Source organism: Pogoniulus pusillus, chromosome 35 (assembly GCF_015220805.1).
Source record: "Pogoniulus pusillus isolate bPogPus1 chromosome 35, bPogPus1.pri, whole genome shotgun sequence".
In the NCBI taxonomy this organism is placed as follows: Eukaryota; Metazoa; Chordata; class Aves; order Piciformes; family Lybiidae; genus Pogoniulus; species Pogoniulus pusillus.
In genome coordinates, this window is record NC_087298.1 from 12485167 (window position 1) to 12504258 (window position 19092).

General features: G+C 57.0%; 2 protein-coding genes across 2 annotated transcripts in view; both read right to left on the minus strand.

Annotated features, from left to right (window-relative positions):
- The window catches only part of RPL7A (ribosomal protein L7a), a 233057-nt gene that overhangs the window by 155710 nt on the left and 58255 nt on the right, over positions 1-19092 (minus strand). The window lies entirely within an intron of this gene.
- Positions 869-9835, minus strand: CEL (carboxyl ester lipase). Its single transcript, XM_064170923.1, has 11 exons — positions 9770-9835; positions 8751-8934; positions 7599-7811; positions 7103-7300; positions 6878-7008; positions 6383-6490; positions 6014-6131; positions 4689-4875; positions 3359-3562; positions 2288-2485; positions 869-1111 (listed from the first exon to the last, which is right to left on the minus strand). The coding sequence occupies exons 1-11, from the start codon at positions 9833-9835 to the stop codon at positions 916-918; spliced, it is 1803 nt and encodes a 600-aa protein (XP_064026993.1). The 3' UTR covers positions 869-915.

Sequence of the window (19092 nt, forward strand, 5' to 3'; positions counted from 1 at the left end):
CATCCCTGGAGCATCCCTGGCCCAAGCTGCACAGAGCAGGTGAGATGCTCCATCCCTGGAGCTGCATCCCTGGAGCATCCCTGGCCCAAGCTGCACATGGCAGGTGAGATGCTGCATCCCTGGAGCTGCATCCCTGGAGCATCCCTGGCCCAAGCTGCACAGAGCAGGTGAGATGCTCCTTCCCTGGAGCTCCATCCCTGGCCCAAGTTGCACAGAGCAGGTGAGATGCTCCTTCCCTGGAGCTCCATCCCTGGCCCAAGTTGCACAGAGCAGGTGAGATGCTCCTTCCCTGGAGCTCCATCCCTGGCCCAAGTTGCACAGAGCAGGTGAGATGCTCCATCCCTGGAGCTCCATCCCTGGCCCAAGTTGCACAGAGCAGGTGAGATGCTCCATCCCTGGAGCTCCATCCCTGGCCCAAGCCACACAGAGCAGGTGAGATGCTCCATCCCTGGAGCATCCCTGGCCCAAGCTGCACATGGCAGGTGAGATGCTCCAGCCTTGGAAGCATCCCAGGTCAGGTGGTTTGGAGCTGTGAGCAATCTGCTTGACTGGCAGCTGTCTCTGCTGACTGCAGGGTCAGATGAGCTTGAAAAGTCCCTTCCAACCCATACTCATTCACTGATCACCCTATGATTCTACAGCTGGGTCTCTCCTGCTGGGGGTTCCTGCAGGCAGCAAGGGGAAAGAAGCCCTGAGCCTGAGGGCTGCCAGAGCAAGCTGAGCCATGGCTCTGTGCTAGCAGCTCCACCAGGACGCTGCTGTGCCTTGGGCCAGGGGACACTCTGCACCTAGGGACTGCATGGCACTTGCTGCCTGTGGTGGCAAGGACACAAAGAAGCCAGGGGCCACAGAGCTGCAAGCAAGCTTTTAATGAATGTAGCCTCTCCTCGAGAGGTGCTCTTAGCTTCACAGCAGCTACAGGGTCTGGGTGATGTTGGCAACCTGCGGCAGGCTCCTGTACACCGAGTTCCAGAAGGTCACAAAGGGAGCTCTCAGGTCCTGCTTCACAGACTTCTTGCCAAGCTTGTTGTTGATGTCCAGGTAGTAAGTGTTCTGCTCACTGTAGGCTGGCCAGTTCACAGGCACCTTGGAGTAGCCCTCGTTGGGATTGCTGGGGAGAGGAAGACACAGGGGTTCAGTGTCATCAGAGCCGCCTGTGGGGGCAGCAGGGTTTGGGGCTTGGGCCCCATCTGCCCAAACGAGGCTTTAAGTGAGTGCAAAGGCAGGGTCTGACACTGGGAGAAGCAACTCTGCCAGCTAGGACCAGCTTGGTGACCTGCAGTCTCCTGCCTTGGTCCACACAGCATCATCCCTGGCTGCACACAGGGGGCTTAGCTCCTGCCTGCCCCCTGAGATTTGGAAACAAATCTCATCAGTAAGCTTGAGGTCTGAAAATGCTTCTGCTGTGCCTAGGGGCTCTCTGGGTGAGAAGGACCCAGAGCAAACTCTACCAGGGACAGACACAGAGGCAGGCTCACAATGCAAGGACAGGCAGAGGACACTGCACTTTTGGGAACTGCTCCTGAGAAGTTAATAGACAGAATCCCAGAGTGTCAGGGGCTGGAGGGGACCTCCAAAGCTCAGCCAGTCCAACCCCTGCCAGAGCTGCATCACCCACAGCAGATCACACAGGAACACATCCAGGCAGGTTTGGATGTCTCCAGAGAGGGAGACTCCACCCCGCCCTGGGCAGCCTGTGCCAGGCTCTGGCACCCTCACAGGGAGAAAATTCCTCCTCATGTGTAAGTGAAACTTCCTCTGCCTCAGCTTCCCCCAGTGCCCCTTGGCCTGGCACTGGCATCCCCCAGCAGAGCCTGGCTGCAGCCTCCTGCCCCTCACCTGCACACATTGATAACCACTGCTGAGGTCACCTCTCAGTCTCCTCTCTCCCAGCAGCACAGCCCCAGCTCCCTCAGGCTCTGCTCCTAACAGAGCTGTTCCACTCCCTTCAGCATCTCTGTGGCTCTGTGCTGGACTCTCTCCAGCAGTTCTGTGTCCCTCTTGAACTAGGGCAGCAGAACCAGACACAGTGCTCCAGATGTGGCCTCAGCAGGGCAGAGTAGAGGGGCAGGAGAACCTCTCTTGACCTACTACCCACAGCCCTTCTAATCCAGCCCAGAGTGGCATTGCCCCTCCTGGGGACCAGAGCACATTGCTGGCTCATGCTCACCCTCCCACCCACCAGGACCCCCAGAGCCTTTTCCCCTTCACTGCCTTCCAACAGCTCAGTCCCCAGCGTCTCCTGCTCCCTGGGCTGAGCCCCAAAGGCAGAACTAGAATCACTCACCCTGTCTTAGCAAAGTTGGTCCAGTAAGCAATCATGGCACTCGAGACAGTCCTGTGCTTGGGCAGGTAGCCCAGGGGGGTGGCAAAGGGTTTCCCAAACACATACTGCAGGTCGTCAGCGTGGTCTGCCCCCACCCAGCTCGGGTAGACAGGCATGCGGGAGGGCTGGGAGAACAGGTAGCTGTAGGTCTTGGCAGTCCTGAGGGCAGGGAACAGATTGCTGTGAGTGGAGAGCAGGGAAGGGGCTGCAGAGACATCCTCGTGCTCCAACCAGCACGAGATGGAGCTTGAGATGGAGATGAAGCTCCAGCAGAGATGGAGCTCAGCTCTGGGGGGTGCTCGCATGCACCTAGGAGGTGATCCTGGCAGAAAGCATTCTGCTAGCTGGCAATTGTTAGCTTCCAATTTAGCTTTCTGGTTCTCACCCTAAGCCTCATCCAGCTGCCATGACTCCTGGTGTCAAACACAGCCAGGATCAAGTCTGAAGCTTTTGGGAAGCAAAAACTCATTTTGATGGAAATTCATAGAATCACAGAATCAGGCAGGTTGGAAGAGAGCTCCAAGCTCAGCCAGCCCAGCCTAGCACCCAGCCCTGCCCAACCAACCAGACCATGGCACTAAGTGCCCCAGCCAGGCTTGGCTGCAACACCTCCAGCCACAGCCACTCCACCACCTCCCTGGGCAGCCCATTCCAATGCCAATCACTCTCTCTGCCAGCAGCTTCCTCCTCACATCCAGACTAGACCTGCCCTGACACAGCTTGAGGCTGTGTCCCCTTCTTCTGGTGCTGTCTGTCTGGCAGCAGAGCCCAACCCCACCTGGCAGCCAGCAATGAGCTCTGCCCTGAGCCTCCTCTTCCCCAGGCTGCACAGCCCCAGCCAATTCCTGGTGTGATTCCATTACAGCAGTAGAGAAGTGGGGCTTGTACAAGCTGTGTGTGAGCCCTGAGTAGCAAGAAGCCAGCCTCCTCCCAGCTCAGCCCTCTGAACCCCCTCCTCAGCCCCTTGTGCTGGAAGCAGCATTTTGGGCCCCTGGGTGGGCTGTGGGCTGCTGTCAGGGCCCAGATGCTCACTTGGCATTCTTTGAGTGCAGATTCAGTGCCCACTGTGTGGGAATCAGGAAGATGTAGTCAGTGGTCAGGGCCACCACTGTCTTCTTCACTGTATCCTTGTCTGGTTTTTCACCCCAGTCTTGGGTGTAGATGTTGTATGCCAGCCTGGCTCCTTCGGTCCCCCTGTCCACAGTAAGTCCTTTGACCAGAGTGTAGACCTCATCTCTGGAAAGAGAAGTGGTAGCAATTAATTAGAGGCTGACAGCTCAGGTGAGGCAGGGCCCATGGGAATGGATCCCAGCTCCTGCTGACATTCACATCCAGCCCTGTGGTTAACAACAGCTTAGAGAATCAGAGAATCAGCCAGGTTGGAAGAGAGCTCCAAGCTCAGCCAGTCCAGCCTAGCACCCAGCCCTGCCCAACCAACCAGACCATGGCACTGAGTGCCCCAGCCAGGATTGGCAACATCTCTCTTGAATTCAGGAGCCCAGAACTGGACACAGCACTCAAGCTGTGGCCTGAGCAGTGCTGAGCACAGGGGCACAAGAACCTCCCTTGCCCTGCTGCCCACACTGCTCCTGAGCCAGCCCAGGATGCCATTGGCTCTGCTGCCCACCTGGGCACTGCTGCCTCATCTTCAGCTCCTCTCTCCCAGCTGCCCCCAGCTCCCTCTCTGCCTGCCTGCTCTCAGCCACTCTGGCCCCAGCCTGCAGTGCTGCTTGGGGTTGTTGTGGCCCAAGTGCAGAACCCTGCCCTTGGCCTTGTTCAGTCTCATCCCCTTGGCCTCTGCCCACCCACCCAGCCTGGCCAGGTCCCTCTGCAGGGCTCTGCTGCCCTCCACCAGCTCCACAGCTGCTCCTAGCTTGGTGCCATCTGCAAACTCACTGCTGCTGGACTCAATCCCCTGCTCCAGATCAATAGAGAGATTGACCTTGGTGGAATAAAGTCCAGTGATCCCATTCCAGCTACTCCAGCTCAGACTCCATTCCCATTCCAGCTCAGATGTGTGTTCTTCTCAGCTTCCCCAACAGAACAGCTAGGGGCCAAAATTGCCACAAGCTCTTTTTTTCCACTAGAAAGAATATTATGGGGTGGGTGCCCAGGCTGTACTTGCTCTGGACAGAAAGCATCAGGGCAGCCAAGCCTCTCACTGGTGCTGAGTTCAGAAGCACCTTAAAGGTACATGGGGAAAACTTCTCCACTAGCTGCTTGAGGGCTCTGAGCTCGGTGTCATTATGCCCTGGGCAGCCTGGTTTGGAGTGCCATTGTGTCAGGTCTAACTCCTTGGAGTTTGGGGGCTACCTTAAAGGTGAGGCTGCTGCTGAGGGCTCTAAGAGCATCCTTTACTCACGCAGTGACTTTCACCAGGGGCCTGTTGATGGCAGGAATGTCGATGCCAGCAAAGAAGTGCCCATCCATGTCATTGACCCCAGCAATGTAGTCAATGTCAGCAGCGTTGGCAAAGAGGTTCTCTGGCATGTCTGGCAGGAAGTCTCCATCGATGACAGGAGAGAGGGCAAGGGTGTGCACCAGGGGACCTGCAGCGGGGGACAAAACGGCGCCGGTAAGGAGCAGAGAAAAGGCAGGTGAGTGCCTGGCAGCATCCCGTGGCTCAAGGAGCTGTGCAAGGAGCAGGCTGAGGGTAAGGAGAGTTTGGGTGGTGGCTTCACTGTGACCACAAGATCAGGAAACCTCGTGCCTGTGGGTGGGGGGGAGGAATTAAAGATCCAGCAGCCAAGTGCCAGCAGGGAACAGCAACAGGAGCTGGCCAGCAGGAGCAGGGAGGTGACTGTCCCCTCCACTGCAGCTGTGGTGAGGCCACACCTGGAGTACTGTGTTCAGGTTTGGGCACCACAATACAAAAGAGATGTGGAGGTGCTGGAGTGGGTCCAGAGGAGGGCAATGAAGCTGGGGAAGGGCCTGGAGAATAACTCCAATGAGGAGTGACTGAGGGAGCTGGGGATGGGTAGTGTGAAACAGAGGAGGCTGAGGGCAGAGCTCATTGCTATCTACAGCTACTTGAAGGGACATTGTGGAGAGGCTGCTGCTGGGCTCTGCTCACAGGGAACTGGAGACAGAAGAAGAGGGAATGGCCTTGAGCTGAGGCTGAGGAGGTTTAGACTGGATGTTAGGACAAAGTTTTTCACAGAGAGAGTGGTCAGGGACTGGACTGAGCTGCCCAGGGAGGTGGTGGAGTCCCCCAGCCTGGCTGTGTTTCAGGGTGGTTTGGATGTGGTGCTTAGGGAGATGGTTTAAGGTGAATCTTGTAGAGTAGGGCTCTAGGTTGGACTTGATGATGCTGAGGGGCTTTGCCCACCTGCATGGTTCTGTAGTTCTGTGACACTGGTGTTGCTTCCATAGAATCAAGCAGGTTGGAAGAGACCTCTAAGCTCATCCAGTCCAACCTAGCACTCAGCCCTGCCCAACCAACCAGACCATGGCACAAAGTGTCCCAGCCAGGCTTGGCTTCAACACCTCCAGGCACAGAGACTCCACCACCTCCCTGGGCAGCCCATTCCAATGCCAATCACTCTCTGACAACAACTTCCTAACAACATCCAGCCTAGACCTGCCCTGGCACAGCTTGAGACTCCTCACACACACCTCAGTGTCCCATCCCAGCCCTGGTGAGCCCTGGGTGGGTGCTGGACCACAAAGATGGGCCAGGGGCCTTACCAGTCAGCTCGACCAGGTCCAGATGGTAAGCCAGAGTCAAAGCCTTGGGGCTGGAGAGACGCAGGCACTCAGCCAGGGCGGTGGTGTTGGAGATGGGGCAGCCAACGTTGGCTCCAATCTGCAGCAGGAGAGAGAGGAACCTCTCAGACACTGCCCTCTCAAGCCAGGCTCCATCACTGGCTTCCCAGAGCCGCAGCTGGGTTTAGTTCAAAGCAGCAGAGAAGCCCCAAAGCCCCGTGCTGGGCAGCAGGGCTCCTCTGAATCCCGTGCTAGCCATGCTCTTCTTTCCAAAGCCCTCTCTAGCTCTGCTCTCCTAGAAGCAAGCCCTTGTTTTGTTCTCCCTCCCCTCAGAGGAGAGCCACAGGTTACCTTTTTAGCCCAGGACAGGGGGTCCTTTTGGATGGCCCAGCTGCAGAGACCCACGCCGCTCTGGCTGATGGCTCTCTTGAACAAGCCTTTGTTCTTCGGGCTCAGCATCTGCGGTGCAGAAGAGAAACGGGAAGGATTCGGGAGCTGCCAGACCTGCCCAATCATCTCACACCTCCCACACCAGCCCCGGGGAAGCCTCCAGCTCTGGTGCTGTCAACAGTCTCAGCAGTTGAGAGGTGATATGGTGAGAAGAGGAGCAAAGCAGGGGGAGGTGGCAAGTAAATGTCACCTGGCCAGGGGTGCCAGAAATGGGGACACAGGACTGCAGGGCTGGGACTGATGAAACTGAAGGAGGAGAGATGGCTACAAAGCAAAGAGGTTGAGCATTGCTGTCCCTAGCAGGAGAAGGTTAAGCAGGTGATGCGTGTGGAGCAAAGTGGTGCCAAGAGAACCATCTCTCCCACTTAGAAGTGGGCTCCACCAAGGACAGCTCACCTGCAGGGAGACACTGGTGGCACCAGCTGATTCCCCAAAGATAGTGATGTTATCTGGGTCACCTCCAAAGGCTTTGATGTTCCTCTTCACCCAGGCAATAGCCATGTGCTGGTCTTTCAGCCCGTAGTTCCCTGAGCAACAGAGAGCACCAAGCGTTGGGCAAGGGCACGGCAGAGCTGGCAGGGCCTCTGCCAGGGTGCCCTGAAGAGGGAGCAGCTGCAGTACCTGGCAGGTTTTCGTCTCCGGTGCTGAGGAAGCCCAGGGGCCCCAGGCGGTAGTTGAAGGTCACCACGATCACGTTGCCCCGCACGGCGATCTCCTCCCCGTCGTAGAGGTAGTTGTTGAGGAAGTTGGCTCCCTGGCTCCCTCCCACAAGGAAGGCACCGCCGTAGATCCAGATCATCACTGGCAGCTTGGTAGAGACTGGGAGAGAAAGATGGGAAGCAGCATGAGGCAGAGCACAGCACCACTGCCTGAGCCTCGCTCCGCCGGGCAGGGAGCAGACTTGGGCTGTGCCGTGGCTGTGCCCGAGAAGGTTCCCACAGCACAGAAGAAGCTGAACCTCCCAAGAGGCTGTAGCTGAGGGCCGTTGGTTGACAGCTCCCACCCTTCCCTCTGGCAGATCAGTGCTCCTGCAGCTGCCCACTGTGGGAACACAGCTGCGGGGAGATGCTCCGAAGGCAAGCGAGAATCCCTGCCCAGGTGCCTGCCCAGCACGTACCGTGCTTCCTGCCCTGAGGGATCCAGATGTTCAGGTAGAGGCAGTCCTCACTGCCACGGACATCATCCTGGGTGAGCGTCGTCTGCATGCAGCGGTTCTTGAAGTCCTTTGCACTCAGTGTTCCTGAGAGGGGACAGGGGAGACAGCAGCTCCTGGTTAGAGACATCAGTTCCACCCTTGGGTTGCAAACTTGCTGTCCATACATCCATCCACCTGTCCATCCATGCATCCATCCATCCACACACCCATCCACCCGTGCATCCATCCATCCATCCATCCACCCATCCATCCATGCAACCATCCATCCATGCATCCACCCACCTATCCATCCACCCATGCATCCATCCACCCGTCCATCCATTCATGCATCCATCCATCCATGCATCCATCCACCCATCCATCTATCTATCCACCCATCCACATACCCATCCATCCACCTATTCATCCACCCATCCACCATCCTATGCACCCACCCACCTATCCTCTCCCCCATCCATCTAATGCAGGGGCAGCAAAGCCTGCCCAGGCACTGTGACCAGCCCAAGGGGGTGACAAAGTGGGACCCTTATCTATGGGCAGCTAAGGCATGGGTAGAGGAGCTGAAGGTGCCAAGCTTTAGGTTTATTTCTTCATGTGGTTACTTGAGTTGCTTGGAAAGAACCTTCCAGTGCCTGAGAGGAGCTTCCAGTACCTGAAGGAGGCTACAGGAAAGCTGGGGAGGGATTTTTTTGTAAGAGTCTGTGGTGATAGGGCAAGGGACAATGGATTGGAACTAGAGCAGGGCAGATTTAGGTTGGATGTTAGGAAGAAGTTCTTAATTAAGCTCCTCACTATGAGGGTGGGGAGACACTGGAAAGGCTGCCCAGGGAAGCTGTGAAGACCTCATCCCTGAAAGCGTTTAAGACCAGGCTGGCTGAGGCTTTGAGCAACCTGGTCTAGTGTCCCTGCCCATGGCAGGGGGAGTTGGAATTGGATGATCTCTAAAGTCCCTTCCAGCTCAAGCCATGAATCTGTGGAAGACTTAGACACAGACTCTCCTACCCCCCTGGAGACCCCAAGCTTTTTGTTGATGCTGCATAGTAGACAGAAGCAGGCAATGACATCTTTGGCTTGTCAATAACAGACTCTAGAGTGAGAAAGGAAAACAAAAACCCAGAGCAAATGTGTCCAAAAGCTGGAGCTTACCTTCCCAGCCAGGGTGAGGCTGAGGATCTTCCAGAGTCCTTGTGGGAGCAGCAAAGGGAATCCCTCTGAAGATGTCGACATAGCCCTCGAAGAGTCCTACCTTCTTGTTCTCGCCTTCCACGAACCCTCCCTCGGTGAGCACCGCACCCACCTGCACGGGAGGGGACAGACACTCCATGGCACAGTCCTTCCCAGCACCTCCAACCTTCCACCCAGCACCACCATGGCCATCAGACCTGTCCCCAGGTGCCATGGCCACAGGTGGAGTTGCTGTCCCTGGAGAGGACTGGCTGAGACACTCAGTGCCACGGTCTGGCTGATTGGCCAGGGCTGGGTGCTAGGTTGGGCTGGAGGAGCTTGGAGCTCTCTTCCAGCCTGCTTGAGTCCATGATTCTTTGGGGACTCCACCACCTCCCTGGCCTGTTCTAATCCCTGAGCACTCCTGCAGCAAAGAAATTGTTCCTAATCTCCAACCTAACCCTCCCCTAGCACAGCTTCAGGACATTTCCTCTCCTTCTATCACCTGAGATTAAGGAGAAGAGGCCACCCCCATCCTGGCTGCAGCCTCCTTTTGGGGAGCTGTAGAGAGCAATGAGCTCTGCCCTCAGCCTGCTCTTCTCCAGGCTGCACAGCCCCAGCTCCTCAGCTGCTCCTCCTCAGCCCTGTTCTCCAGACCCTTCCCCAGCTTGGTTGCCCTTCTCTGGACATGCTTCAGCTCCTCAATGCCTTTCCTGGAGTGAGGGGCCCGGAACTGGCCCCACTATTTGAAGTGTGACCTCACCAGTGCCCAGTACAGGGGCAGAGTCACTTCCCTACTCCTGCTGGCCACACTCCTGCTGACTCAGCCCAGGCTGCCGCTGGCCTTCCTGGGCACCTGAGCGTGCTGCTGGCTCAGGTTCAGCCAGCTGTCAGCCTGCACTCCCAGCTCTGTCCTGCTGGGCAGTCAGAATGCCCTGCAAAGCTCCGGGACGCCCTCCTGTACTCACGGTTGCTGCTCTTGCTGCCCCCAGGCAGCAGCACAAGGCAAGGCAGAGGATCTCCCAGCGAGCCATGGTGTGCACCACCTGAGATAGAGTCCCCAGCCGAGCCCTGCCTGTTATATAGGTAGGAGTGTGGCTCTGTGTCAATGCCACAGCCCAGCCTTGGCTCTCAGCTGAGCCAGAGTAAGCTCCACGGACTTGGCCTTCAGCAGCCTGAGGTCAGCCCCTGCTGAGGTAAGACTGTGTGAGCCCTGCAGATGTTACTTCTGTGGGCTGGAGGCCAAAGGTAATGAAGTATCTCAGGCTCATGAAGCTCCAGAGAACACTAACAAGTGCTGGAGCCTTGAGAAGCTTCGAGAAGCCTCAGACAGAGCAGGCTGAGATCACAGTGACCACGCACCAGAGCTCAGCAGAAACCTGGCACTGGTGATGTGCTGGGGACCCACAGCACACCAGCAGAGCTTCCACCTCTGCCACAGCCCAGCCAGCAGTGGCAGAGGGATGAGTGGCCAACCTCTGTGGGCTGGAAGCTCTGCCCCACTGCCTGCTTCCCTCAGTCCTTGCTGTCTGCTGGAGATGCCCAAACAGGATGAAGAGCATCACCTCCTGAGGACAGCCTGCACTGCATCCTGCAGAGAGGAGTTACTCACTGCTGGCTTTGTGTCCAAGGTCACCAGCAAGAGCCAGTGCTGAAGCCAGGGCTCAGTATTGGCATTCCCCCTGGAGAAGCAGAAGAGCAGCTCAGGCCCTGGGGACTCCAGCAGCCCTGGAGTGCTCCCCCAGCACCTCCTCAGACACCTTCCCATTTCCACATGGCCCAGCCAAGGTGCACTTCCCACACCAGGCTGGGGGTGTGCAGCCTGGAGAAGAGAAGGCTCCAGGGGGACCTTAGAGCTGCCTGCCAAGAGCTGAAGGGATCCTGCAGGAAGGCTGAGAGGGACTTTTCCTGAGCGTGTTTGGGGACTGGTCAAGGGGGAATGGTTTGGAGCTGAGGCACAGCAGGGTTAGAGTGGAGCTGAGGAAGAAGTTCTTCAGTGTGAGGGTGGTGAGAGCCTGGCACAGGCTGCCCAGGGAGGCTGTGGCTGCCTCCTGCCTGGGGATGCTCAAGGCCAGGTTGGATGTGGCCTTGAGCAGCTGAGTCTAGCTGAGAGGTGTCCCTGGGCATGGTGGGGAGGTTGGAGCAGATGAGCTCTGAGGTCCCTCCCAACCTGAGCCATTCTGTGGTTCTTTGGAGAGATTTGGGAAGGAGCTGCTCCCATTTTCGGGTGCATTAGCAGCTGGTTTGGACTCTGGGCTCATGCCTGGGGGGTTGTTGTTGTGCTGACTGGGTGCCAGCTTGGTCATGGAGTTATTAGCTGGGCTCAGAAAATCCTTTCCCTCAACTTGTCCTCTGCAAAATCTGAGCCTGGGAACTTTGTGTCTCAAGACCTGGAACCTCTCATCCTGCACATGACATGAAGAAGGAACCCAGCTGCTGCTCCCCTGCTCTGCCTCCCAGCAGCCTCAGGCAGGCACAAGGCACAGACTCACCACAGAATAGGTCAACTATGGCTACAGCAGCTCCAGCCTGGCTGAGTGGACACTGATATTGGCCTGCCCTGCGTTCTGAGACAGGATGGGCTTCAAAGAGCTGGAATAAACATGGAAGCAACCACAGAACTGAGCACAGCAGCCTCGATGGCATCTCCTGACACCTCTCAATCAGGCAGGCTTGGGATTTGCCCAGCATTGCCCTCAGACAGACAGACAATGCCCACCCAGCAGCCAGGCCAGCTCCAGAGGGGCTGGTGGAGAGCTCTGCAGGAGGCACCCTGCAGGATTGCTGTTCAGAACGTGGGCATCTCTAAGGGACAGATCTCATCCCTCAGATTCCAGGTGCATGCCACTTGTGCACCTTCCTGGCGTGACAGAGTCACCCCTGGACAAGTCCTTGTCCCAGCCAACATTTCCAGGGAGCTGCAGCTGCTCAGGGCTCCCCAAATTCCTGCATTCCTGGCAGAATAAGCCAGCAGAGTCCTTCTGACCTGGGAGATTAGAGAAAAAGCAAATGTGTGTTTTGCTAAGGACATAGGGCACAGATGGTATCAACCTGGAGTGGAACCCAAAGGCCTGGATTTGGGTTCCTGGCTAATCACACAGGGCCACAGCTCACTCACTACCAAGGTTAAGCACAATCACAAAACCTTCAGAGAAGGTTACAACCACACAGAGCTTGGGTGAGGTCTGCACAACACAGTCCAGCAGCCAGCCCAGCTCAGGAATGCCCTTCTCAGCTCTTCCTCCCCTTCTGTATCCACAGGTTGGGTGTAAAACTTCTTTGAGGTTTAGTTTGGGTCACTTAAACATCAACATTCACCAAGATAGTGTTGTGGTGGGGGTGAGCCCTGCTGAGGGCAGCCAACTTCTCACCAGGCACTTGGGGCTTGTATCCCTCACTAAGAAAGACCATAGAACCAGGCAGGGTTGGAAGGGACCACAAGGAGCAGCCAGTGCCAACCCCCCTGCCATGCCCAGGGACACCCTACCCTAGAGCAGGCTGCACACAGCCTCAGCCAGCCTGGCCTCAAACACCTCCAGCCATGGGGCCTCAACCACCTCCCTGGGCAACCCATTCCAGCCTCTCACCACTCTCCTGCTCAACAACTTCCTCTTCACCTCCAGCCTCACTCTCCCCACCTCCAGCTCTGCTCCATTCCCCCCACTCCTGCCACTCCCTCACAGCCTCAAAAGTCCCTCCCCAGCCTCTTTGTAGCCCCCTTCAGATGCTGGAAGGCCACAAGAAGGTCACCTGGGAGCCTCCTCTGCTCCAGCCTGCACAGCCCCAACTCTTTCAGTCTGTGCTCACAGCAGAGCTGCTGCAGCCTCTGAGCATCCTCCTGGCCCTGCTCTGGACACACTCCAGCATCTCCACATCCCTCTTGTCCCAGGGGCTCCAGAGCTGGATGCAGTACTCCAGGTGGGGTCTCAGCAGAGCAAGGAGGGATTGGGTTTGCTTTTGCCTATAGCACACATGGAGCCTTCATTGGAACATGGGAAAGTGAAGTTTGTGCTCCAGATTTTGGAAGAGAAGGGCCTCATCCATGTGAGCAACAGGTTGGTTTGCCTCCCATGGATTCTGCTGCCCTGTAGAAGGCTCTTGTGGGCACAACTGGAGAAAGATAACTTACATCATAAAGCTAAGTCCAGTGGCCCAGGGGTCTTCTGCAGTGCTTCAGAGCAAACCCTCGGGCACTCAGCTGCTGGTTTGTGTGAGATGTGGCTACAGCACAAAGGGCTTCACCCTCTGCATGTCCTCTGCTGTAGTGCCTGCAGGCCAGCAGGGTGCAGGATCAAGGCAAGGTGGAAATGCAGCTCAGATAAGTGTGGCTAAGCTGAAGGTGCCGATGAAGGACGGCAGTGAGAAAAGTGAAAGATGCTTCTGTGGGAGATCTCACAGATTGCTCTGGAAAAAACAAGCAGGGGCCAGGAAGGAACAGGTCTGGCAAGCATGGCCACAGGGACCTTTGGCATCCACTCCTGCACACCCTCCCCTCAGCTCCAGCCCACGGCAGCAGGCACACAGCTGGGCTCACTGTGTCCCACCCTGCACGCAGGGTGCTGGGGGAGGCAGCCACCTCCTCCACACCTCAGCTCCTCACACCTGGCAAGCCTTCAAGTGGACCTTTACCGAGGTTGCTGCCTGCCAGGCAGGTTTTCAAGTGTGCCTGCTTCTGTTGTGCCAAATCAGGAGGGACAGAAGATACCAGGGCAGCAGTTGAAACAGGTGAATGTCTCCATGCCACCATCTTCCCCCTGTCCCTGAGCTCTCCTTCTCCCCTGGGTACCCCATGCACAGCAGCTGGGATGTGTGGGATGGCTCCAGCACAGCTAAACCCCACTCCCCTCCACCACCATGGGGTCCTTGGGTCAGGCTTGAGCGCACAGCTCTGTGTGTTAGTGCTTGTGTTGGGGTGTTCCAACTGCTGCTGGTCCTCCTGCTCATGCCAGCATGGTGGACAACAGGTTTGCTCCTTCTGAGAGACTGCCCAGGCTGGAGCAAAGCAGAACCACCATTCCCAAGGAGCCAGAGAATGCCCCAGGCTGGGGCAGAAGTAGAACCAACATTCTTAGGAGCCAGGAGCCAGAGAATGGCCAGGCTGGAGCAAAGCAGGAGCACCATTCCCAGCAGCCAGGAGCCAGAGAATGCCCCAGGCTGGAGCAAAGCAGGAGCACCATTCCCAGCAGCCAGGAGCCAGAGAATGCCCCAGGCTGGAGCAAAGCAGGAGCACCATTCCCAGCAGCCAGGAGCCAGAGAATGGCCAGGCTGGAGCAAAGCAGGAGCACCATTCCCAGCAGCCAGGAGCCAGAGAATGCCCCAGGCTGGAGCAAAGCAGGAGCACCATTCCCAGCAGCCAGGAGCCAGAGAATGGCCAGGCTGGAGCAAAGCAGGAGCACCATTCCCAGCAGCCAGGAGCCAGAGAATGCCCCAGGCTGGAGCAAAGCAGGAACACCATTCCCAGCAGCCAGGAGCCAGAGAATGGCCAGGCTGGAGCAAAGCAGGAGCACCATTCCCAGCAGCCAGAGAATGCCCCAGGCTGGAGCAAAGCAGGAGCACCATTCCCAGCAGCCAGAGAATGCCCCAGGCTGGAGCAAAGCAGGAGCACCATTCCCAGCAGCCAGGAGCCAGCCTCCTTCCCCGGAGGGCTGAGCCCTGCTGCGCGGTTGCGGTCCCAGGGCTCGCTGCTTGCGGGGCTCAGCCTGCAGGGCGCAGCAGTCCTGCACTTTCAGCTCACACCCTCTGAATTCTCCTGCCTCTGCCGCTCGGCTCTGAGCCACCTGCTCCTCGTTAGTGTCCAGAGGAAAGCCCCAAAGCTGTGAGCAGGTGGAAGCAATGCAGAGGGAAAGCCTTTAAAGGCAGCCGGCCTGGCTTGCCTTACACAGCATCAGTGCCTGGGGGGAGCCTGAGGAGTGAGCTTCTGCCGCGGTTGCCTCCTCCTTGCTTCACAGAATGCTGGGGGTTGGAAGGGACCTTGAAAGATCACCCAGTCCACCCTCCCCTGCCAGAGGAGCATCACCCAGGAAGGCATCCAGGTGAGTTTTGAGCCTCCAGAAAAGGAGACTCCACAAAGCTCTCTGGGCAGCCTGCTCCTGGGCTCTGGCACCTGTGAAAAAGTTTCCCCTCGTGTTCACATGGAGCCTCCTCTGCTCCAGCTCATCCCCACTGCCCCTTGGCCTCTCACTGAGCTGAGAAATGCCACGAAGCTCTCTCCAGCAATTTCTAGCTCCCATTTTCCTTAGGGTTTCATGGCATTTCTGGAAGCCTGGGCTCTGAGTGGAGCACCAGGGCTGAAAACCAGGGAGGGAAGGATTGCATCTCCCAGCTGAGAGCTGGCTCAAGTCTCTTCTTTACTTCCTAGATCTGTGTACCAGGAGCTGTTAGGGAGCAGCTGGAGCAGATAAGAAGGATGTTTATGGAGGGGAGCTCTAAAACATCAACACAGTGACCCAAACTGTCAGCAGTTAAAGTGTTGTTTCTAACTGCCCTCTTCTGCCATGCCTCAGATGCCAAATGACTGCAGAACTCTCTTGGTTTAGCAGCAGTGATGTCCAGAGAGCCTGGAACTGAGCTTCCAGGCTGCTGAGTCATGGTTATGGAAAGCAGAAATTCCTGCTGGAAATAGTTTGCTTGGTGAAACTTCATTGCAGGGCTGTGTGGGCAGCAGGGCAAGAGAGGGGATTCTGCCCCTTGGCTCTGCTCTGCTGAGACCTCACCTCCAGTTCTGCTGTCTCCAGCAGAAGAGGGACACAGAAGTGCTGGAGAGAGTCCAGAGGAGGCCATAAAGACGCTGCAAGGGCTGGAGCAGCTCTGCTGTGAGCACAGGCTGAGGGAGTGCAGCTTGCAGAGAAGGCTCCAGGGGGACCTCATTGCTGCCTGCCAGTGCCTGAAGGGATCCTGCAGGAAGGCTGCAGAGAGACTTTTGCTGAGGGTGTCTGAGCCAGGCCAAAGGGGAATGGTTTGGAGCTGAGGCAGAGCAGGGTTAGAGTGGAGCTGAGGAAGAAGTTCTTCAGTGTGAGGGTGGTGAGAGCCTGGAACAGGTTGGTCAGGGAAGCTGTGGCTGCCTCCTGCCTGCAGGTGTTCAAGGCCAGGCTGGATGAAGCTTTGAGCAGCTGAGCCTAGTTGAGAGGTGTCCCTGCCCACTGCAGAGAAGCCTCTTGAAGTCCCTTCCAACCTGAGCTGCTCTATGACTCTGTGCAGCCCCTATCAGCCCTGTGCAGATCGCAAACCATGCCTCATTTCCTTCCACCTTGTGCTCTCTTTTGCTGCTAGCAATGGCTCACCGTGTCAAGAACCCAACTCACATCCCTCTGGTCCACACTGGTGTTGCTTCCCTCCAAAAAAACCCCAGCACAGCTCTTTGCCAGCCCTTGGGTCACACATCTGGGGCAGCTTTTATCTCCCCTCCCCGAGCTGCAGGCTTTGCCTGCTCCTCTTTCTAATCTGCCATTGTGATTTGTTCCCTGCCTGCTTGTTTTTCTCCTCCAGGAAGATTTGCTGAATCATGAGGGAGGAGGCTAAAGCTCAAGAGGCAGCTGGTGGCCGGTGATAAAAGCAGGGCCACATCCAGCAGCCCTCAGGGCTTGCAGCTGACAGCCCCTTCAGTTGAAGGCTTGATCCACATTCCCTTCCGAGCTAAGATTGCTGGGGGCTTTGGGATGGAGGAGGTGAGGCTGAGGAGGTGGTGCCCCCCAGAATGTGGATCCTGACAGCCAGGAGGGTTGTGGTGTATCTCCCTGCAAGGTGCATCATTTACCTGCTCTAGTCCCTGAGCTCTGCAGAGGGGTTGGGCTAAGTGACCTTTGGAGGTCCCTTCCAAGCCCAGCAGTTCTGTGTGATGCTGCTGCGAGAGAACTTGCAGGCTCAGGGCTAAATCCTGCTGACTGTTGGTTGCTCTGCTCACTGCAGTGGGAACACACAGAAAACTAGGAATTTGGGTGGAAAGAGGTCATGGTCTGTGGTGGCAGCTTCCAGACTTGCAGTAGCAAAGGGTGGTGTGAGTAAAGATGTGCCTGAGCTGCAAGACACTCATCAGTCTGTTTGTTCAGCTCCCCAGAGTGAGGAGGAGCTTCTTTGCTCTGGGGGTGCTGGAGCAGGCTGCCCAGAGAGGTTGTGGAGTCTCCCTCTCTGCACACTCAAGACCCATCTGGATGTGTTCCTGTGTGACCTGCCCTAGGTGAGCCTCCTTTGGCAAGGGGGTTGGACTGGATGACCTCTGCAGGTCCCCTCCCACTCTGTGATCCTGCGAGGAGAGAACGCAGCAGATTCCACCTGCACAACCTCTGCAGCTGCCTGGATCACAGCAGGGCTGAATTTTGCCCTCTGCCTGATGTCTGCAGTAAGAGCTGGCAGCTAAAACGCCTTGGTTCACTTCTTGGGTCTTCCACTTGCTCTCCTCATGACCTCAGGTTCCTTTCTCTCTCCCTGGCTTGCGGTTTCACTGCAGCAGGGCAGTGGTAAGGTGTTTCCAGCTTTGTGGAGCACTCTGACAGCTTTCAGCTGAAGCTGCTGTTGAAATGCAGAGTGCCATCAGTCCTGAGCCCTCCAGCAGTGCTGTGGTGGCAGAGATGGGGACACTCTCAGATCTTCCAGCTAACTGCTTCCTTAAGTTGTACTTCGGGTGCCAGGCACGCTGACTCTCAAGCCAAAGGTCCTCTTGCTCTCTTGGCTCTGCCTCTCACACAAAGCCCCAGAAAAGGAGTTTTGTTTTCCTAAGTCACTTCCAGGACTCAGGAGTGAGGTCTTGCTGGCAGCACTTGATGCTTTTCCTAAGAAGAGAGCTTGGATTTGGGGTGCTCCACCTGCACTCCAAGCAGACAAGACAGGGAGCTGGACGACAAAGACAAGTGGGAGTTGCAGTGACCTCAGCTCCGGTTCCAGGTGTCCTGCTCAAATTTGGGCAGAAATCTGAAAGTGAAGATGAAGCTCCCAGGGCAGGGACCTCACTTGGATGCTTTCTGTGGGATTCTTCCCCACACCACTCCAGTGTAAGGTTGCAGCCTCTGCAGCAGTTCTGCCTCGTCCTCAGCCTGAGGTCTCAGTGTGTCCCTGCTGTTATCCTCACTTTGCAAGTGGGGAAACCTGAGACAGGATGGAGAGTGCCTGGCTGGGATCAGCTGACAGTGGCAGGGTCAGGAATGTGATCTTCCTCCTTTGAGCTTTGAGTCTCCTATTTAGTGCTCTCCAGGTGTGGCTTCTGGTCTCTCTTTTTCAGGTGTTGTAATTTCTGGCTGTCCACTGAGCCTGACTGATTCACAGTCAGGCTGCTGCAGGCTGGATCTGAATAAGGAGCTGGGGCAGGGATGTTTCACTTGCAGTTTAATCAGGCTGGAAGAGAGCTCCAAGCCTATCCAGCCCAACCTAGCACCCAGCCCTGGCCAGTCAACCAGACCATGGCACTAAGTGCCCCAGCCAGGCTTGGCTTCAACACCTCCAGCCACAAAGACTCCACCACCTCCCTGGGCAGCCCATTCCAATGCCAATCACTCTCTCTGACAACAACTTCCTAACAACATCCAGCCTGAACCTGCCCTGCCACAGCTTGAGGCTGTGTCCCCTTGTTCTGCTGCTGGCTGCCTGGCAGCAGAGCCCAACCCCACCTGGCTACAGCCTCCCTGCAGGCAGCTGCAGGCAGCAATGAGCTCTGCCCTGAGCCTCCTCTGCTGCAGGCTGCACCCCCCCAGCTCCCTCAGCCTCTCCTCACAGGGCTGTGCTCCAGGCCCCTCCACAGCTTTGTCGCCCTCCTGTGGACACCTTCCAGTACTGCAACATCTATATTGAATTGAGGAGCCCAGAACTGGACACAGCACTCCAGGTGTGTCCTGAGCAGTGCTGAGCACAGGGGCACAAGAACCTCCCTTGTCCTGCTGCCCACACTGCTCCTGAGCCAGCCCAGGATGCCATTGGCTCTGCTGCCCACCTGGGCACTGCTGCCTCCTCTGCAGCTCCTCTCTCCCAGCACCCCCAGCTCCCTCTCTGCCTGGCTGCTCTCAGCCACTCTGGCCCCAGCCTGCAGTGCTGCTTGGGGTTGTTGTGGCCAAAGTGCAGAACCTGCCCTTGGCCTTGTTCAGTCTCATCCCCTTGGCCTCTGCCCCCCCATCCAGCCTGGCCAGGTCCCTCTGCAGGGCTCTCCTCCCCTCCAACAGCTCCACAGCTGCTCCTAGCTTGGTGCCATCTGCAAACTCACTGCTGCTGGACTCAATCCTCTGCTCCAGATCATCACTGTATGTGTGAGTGACACCCTGGTTCACCATGCCCACGCTCTCAGGATGGGGCCCTTTCAGGAACAGGAATG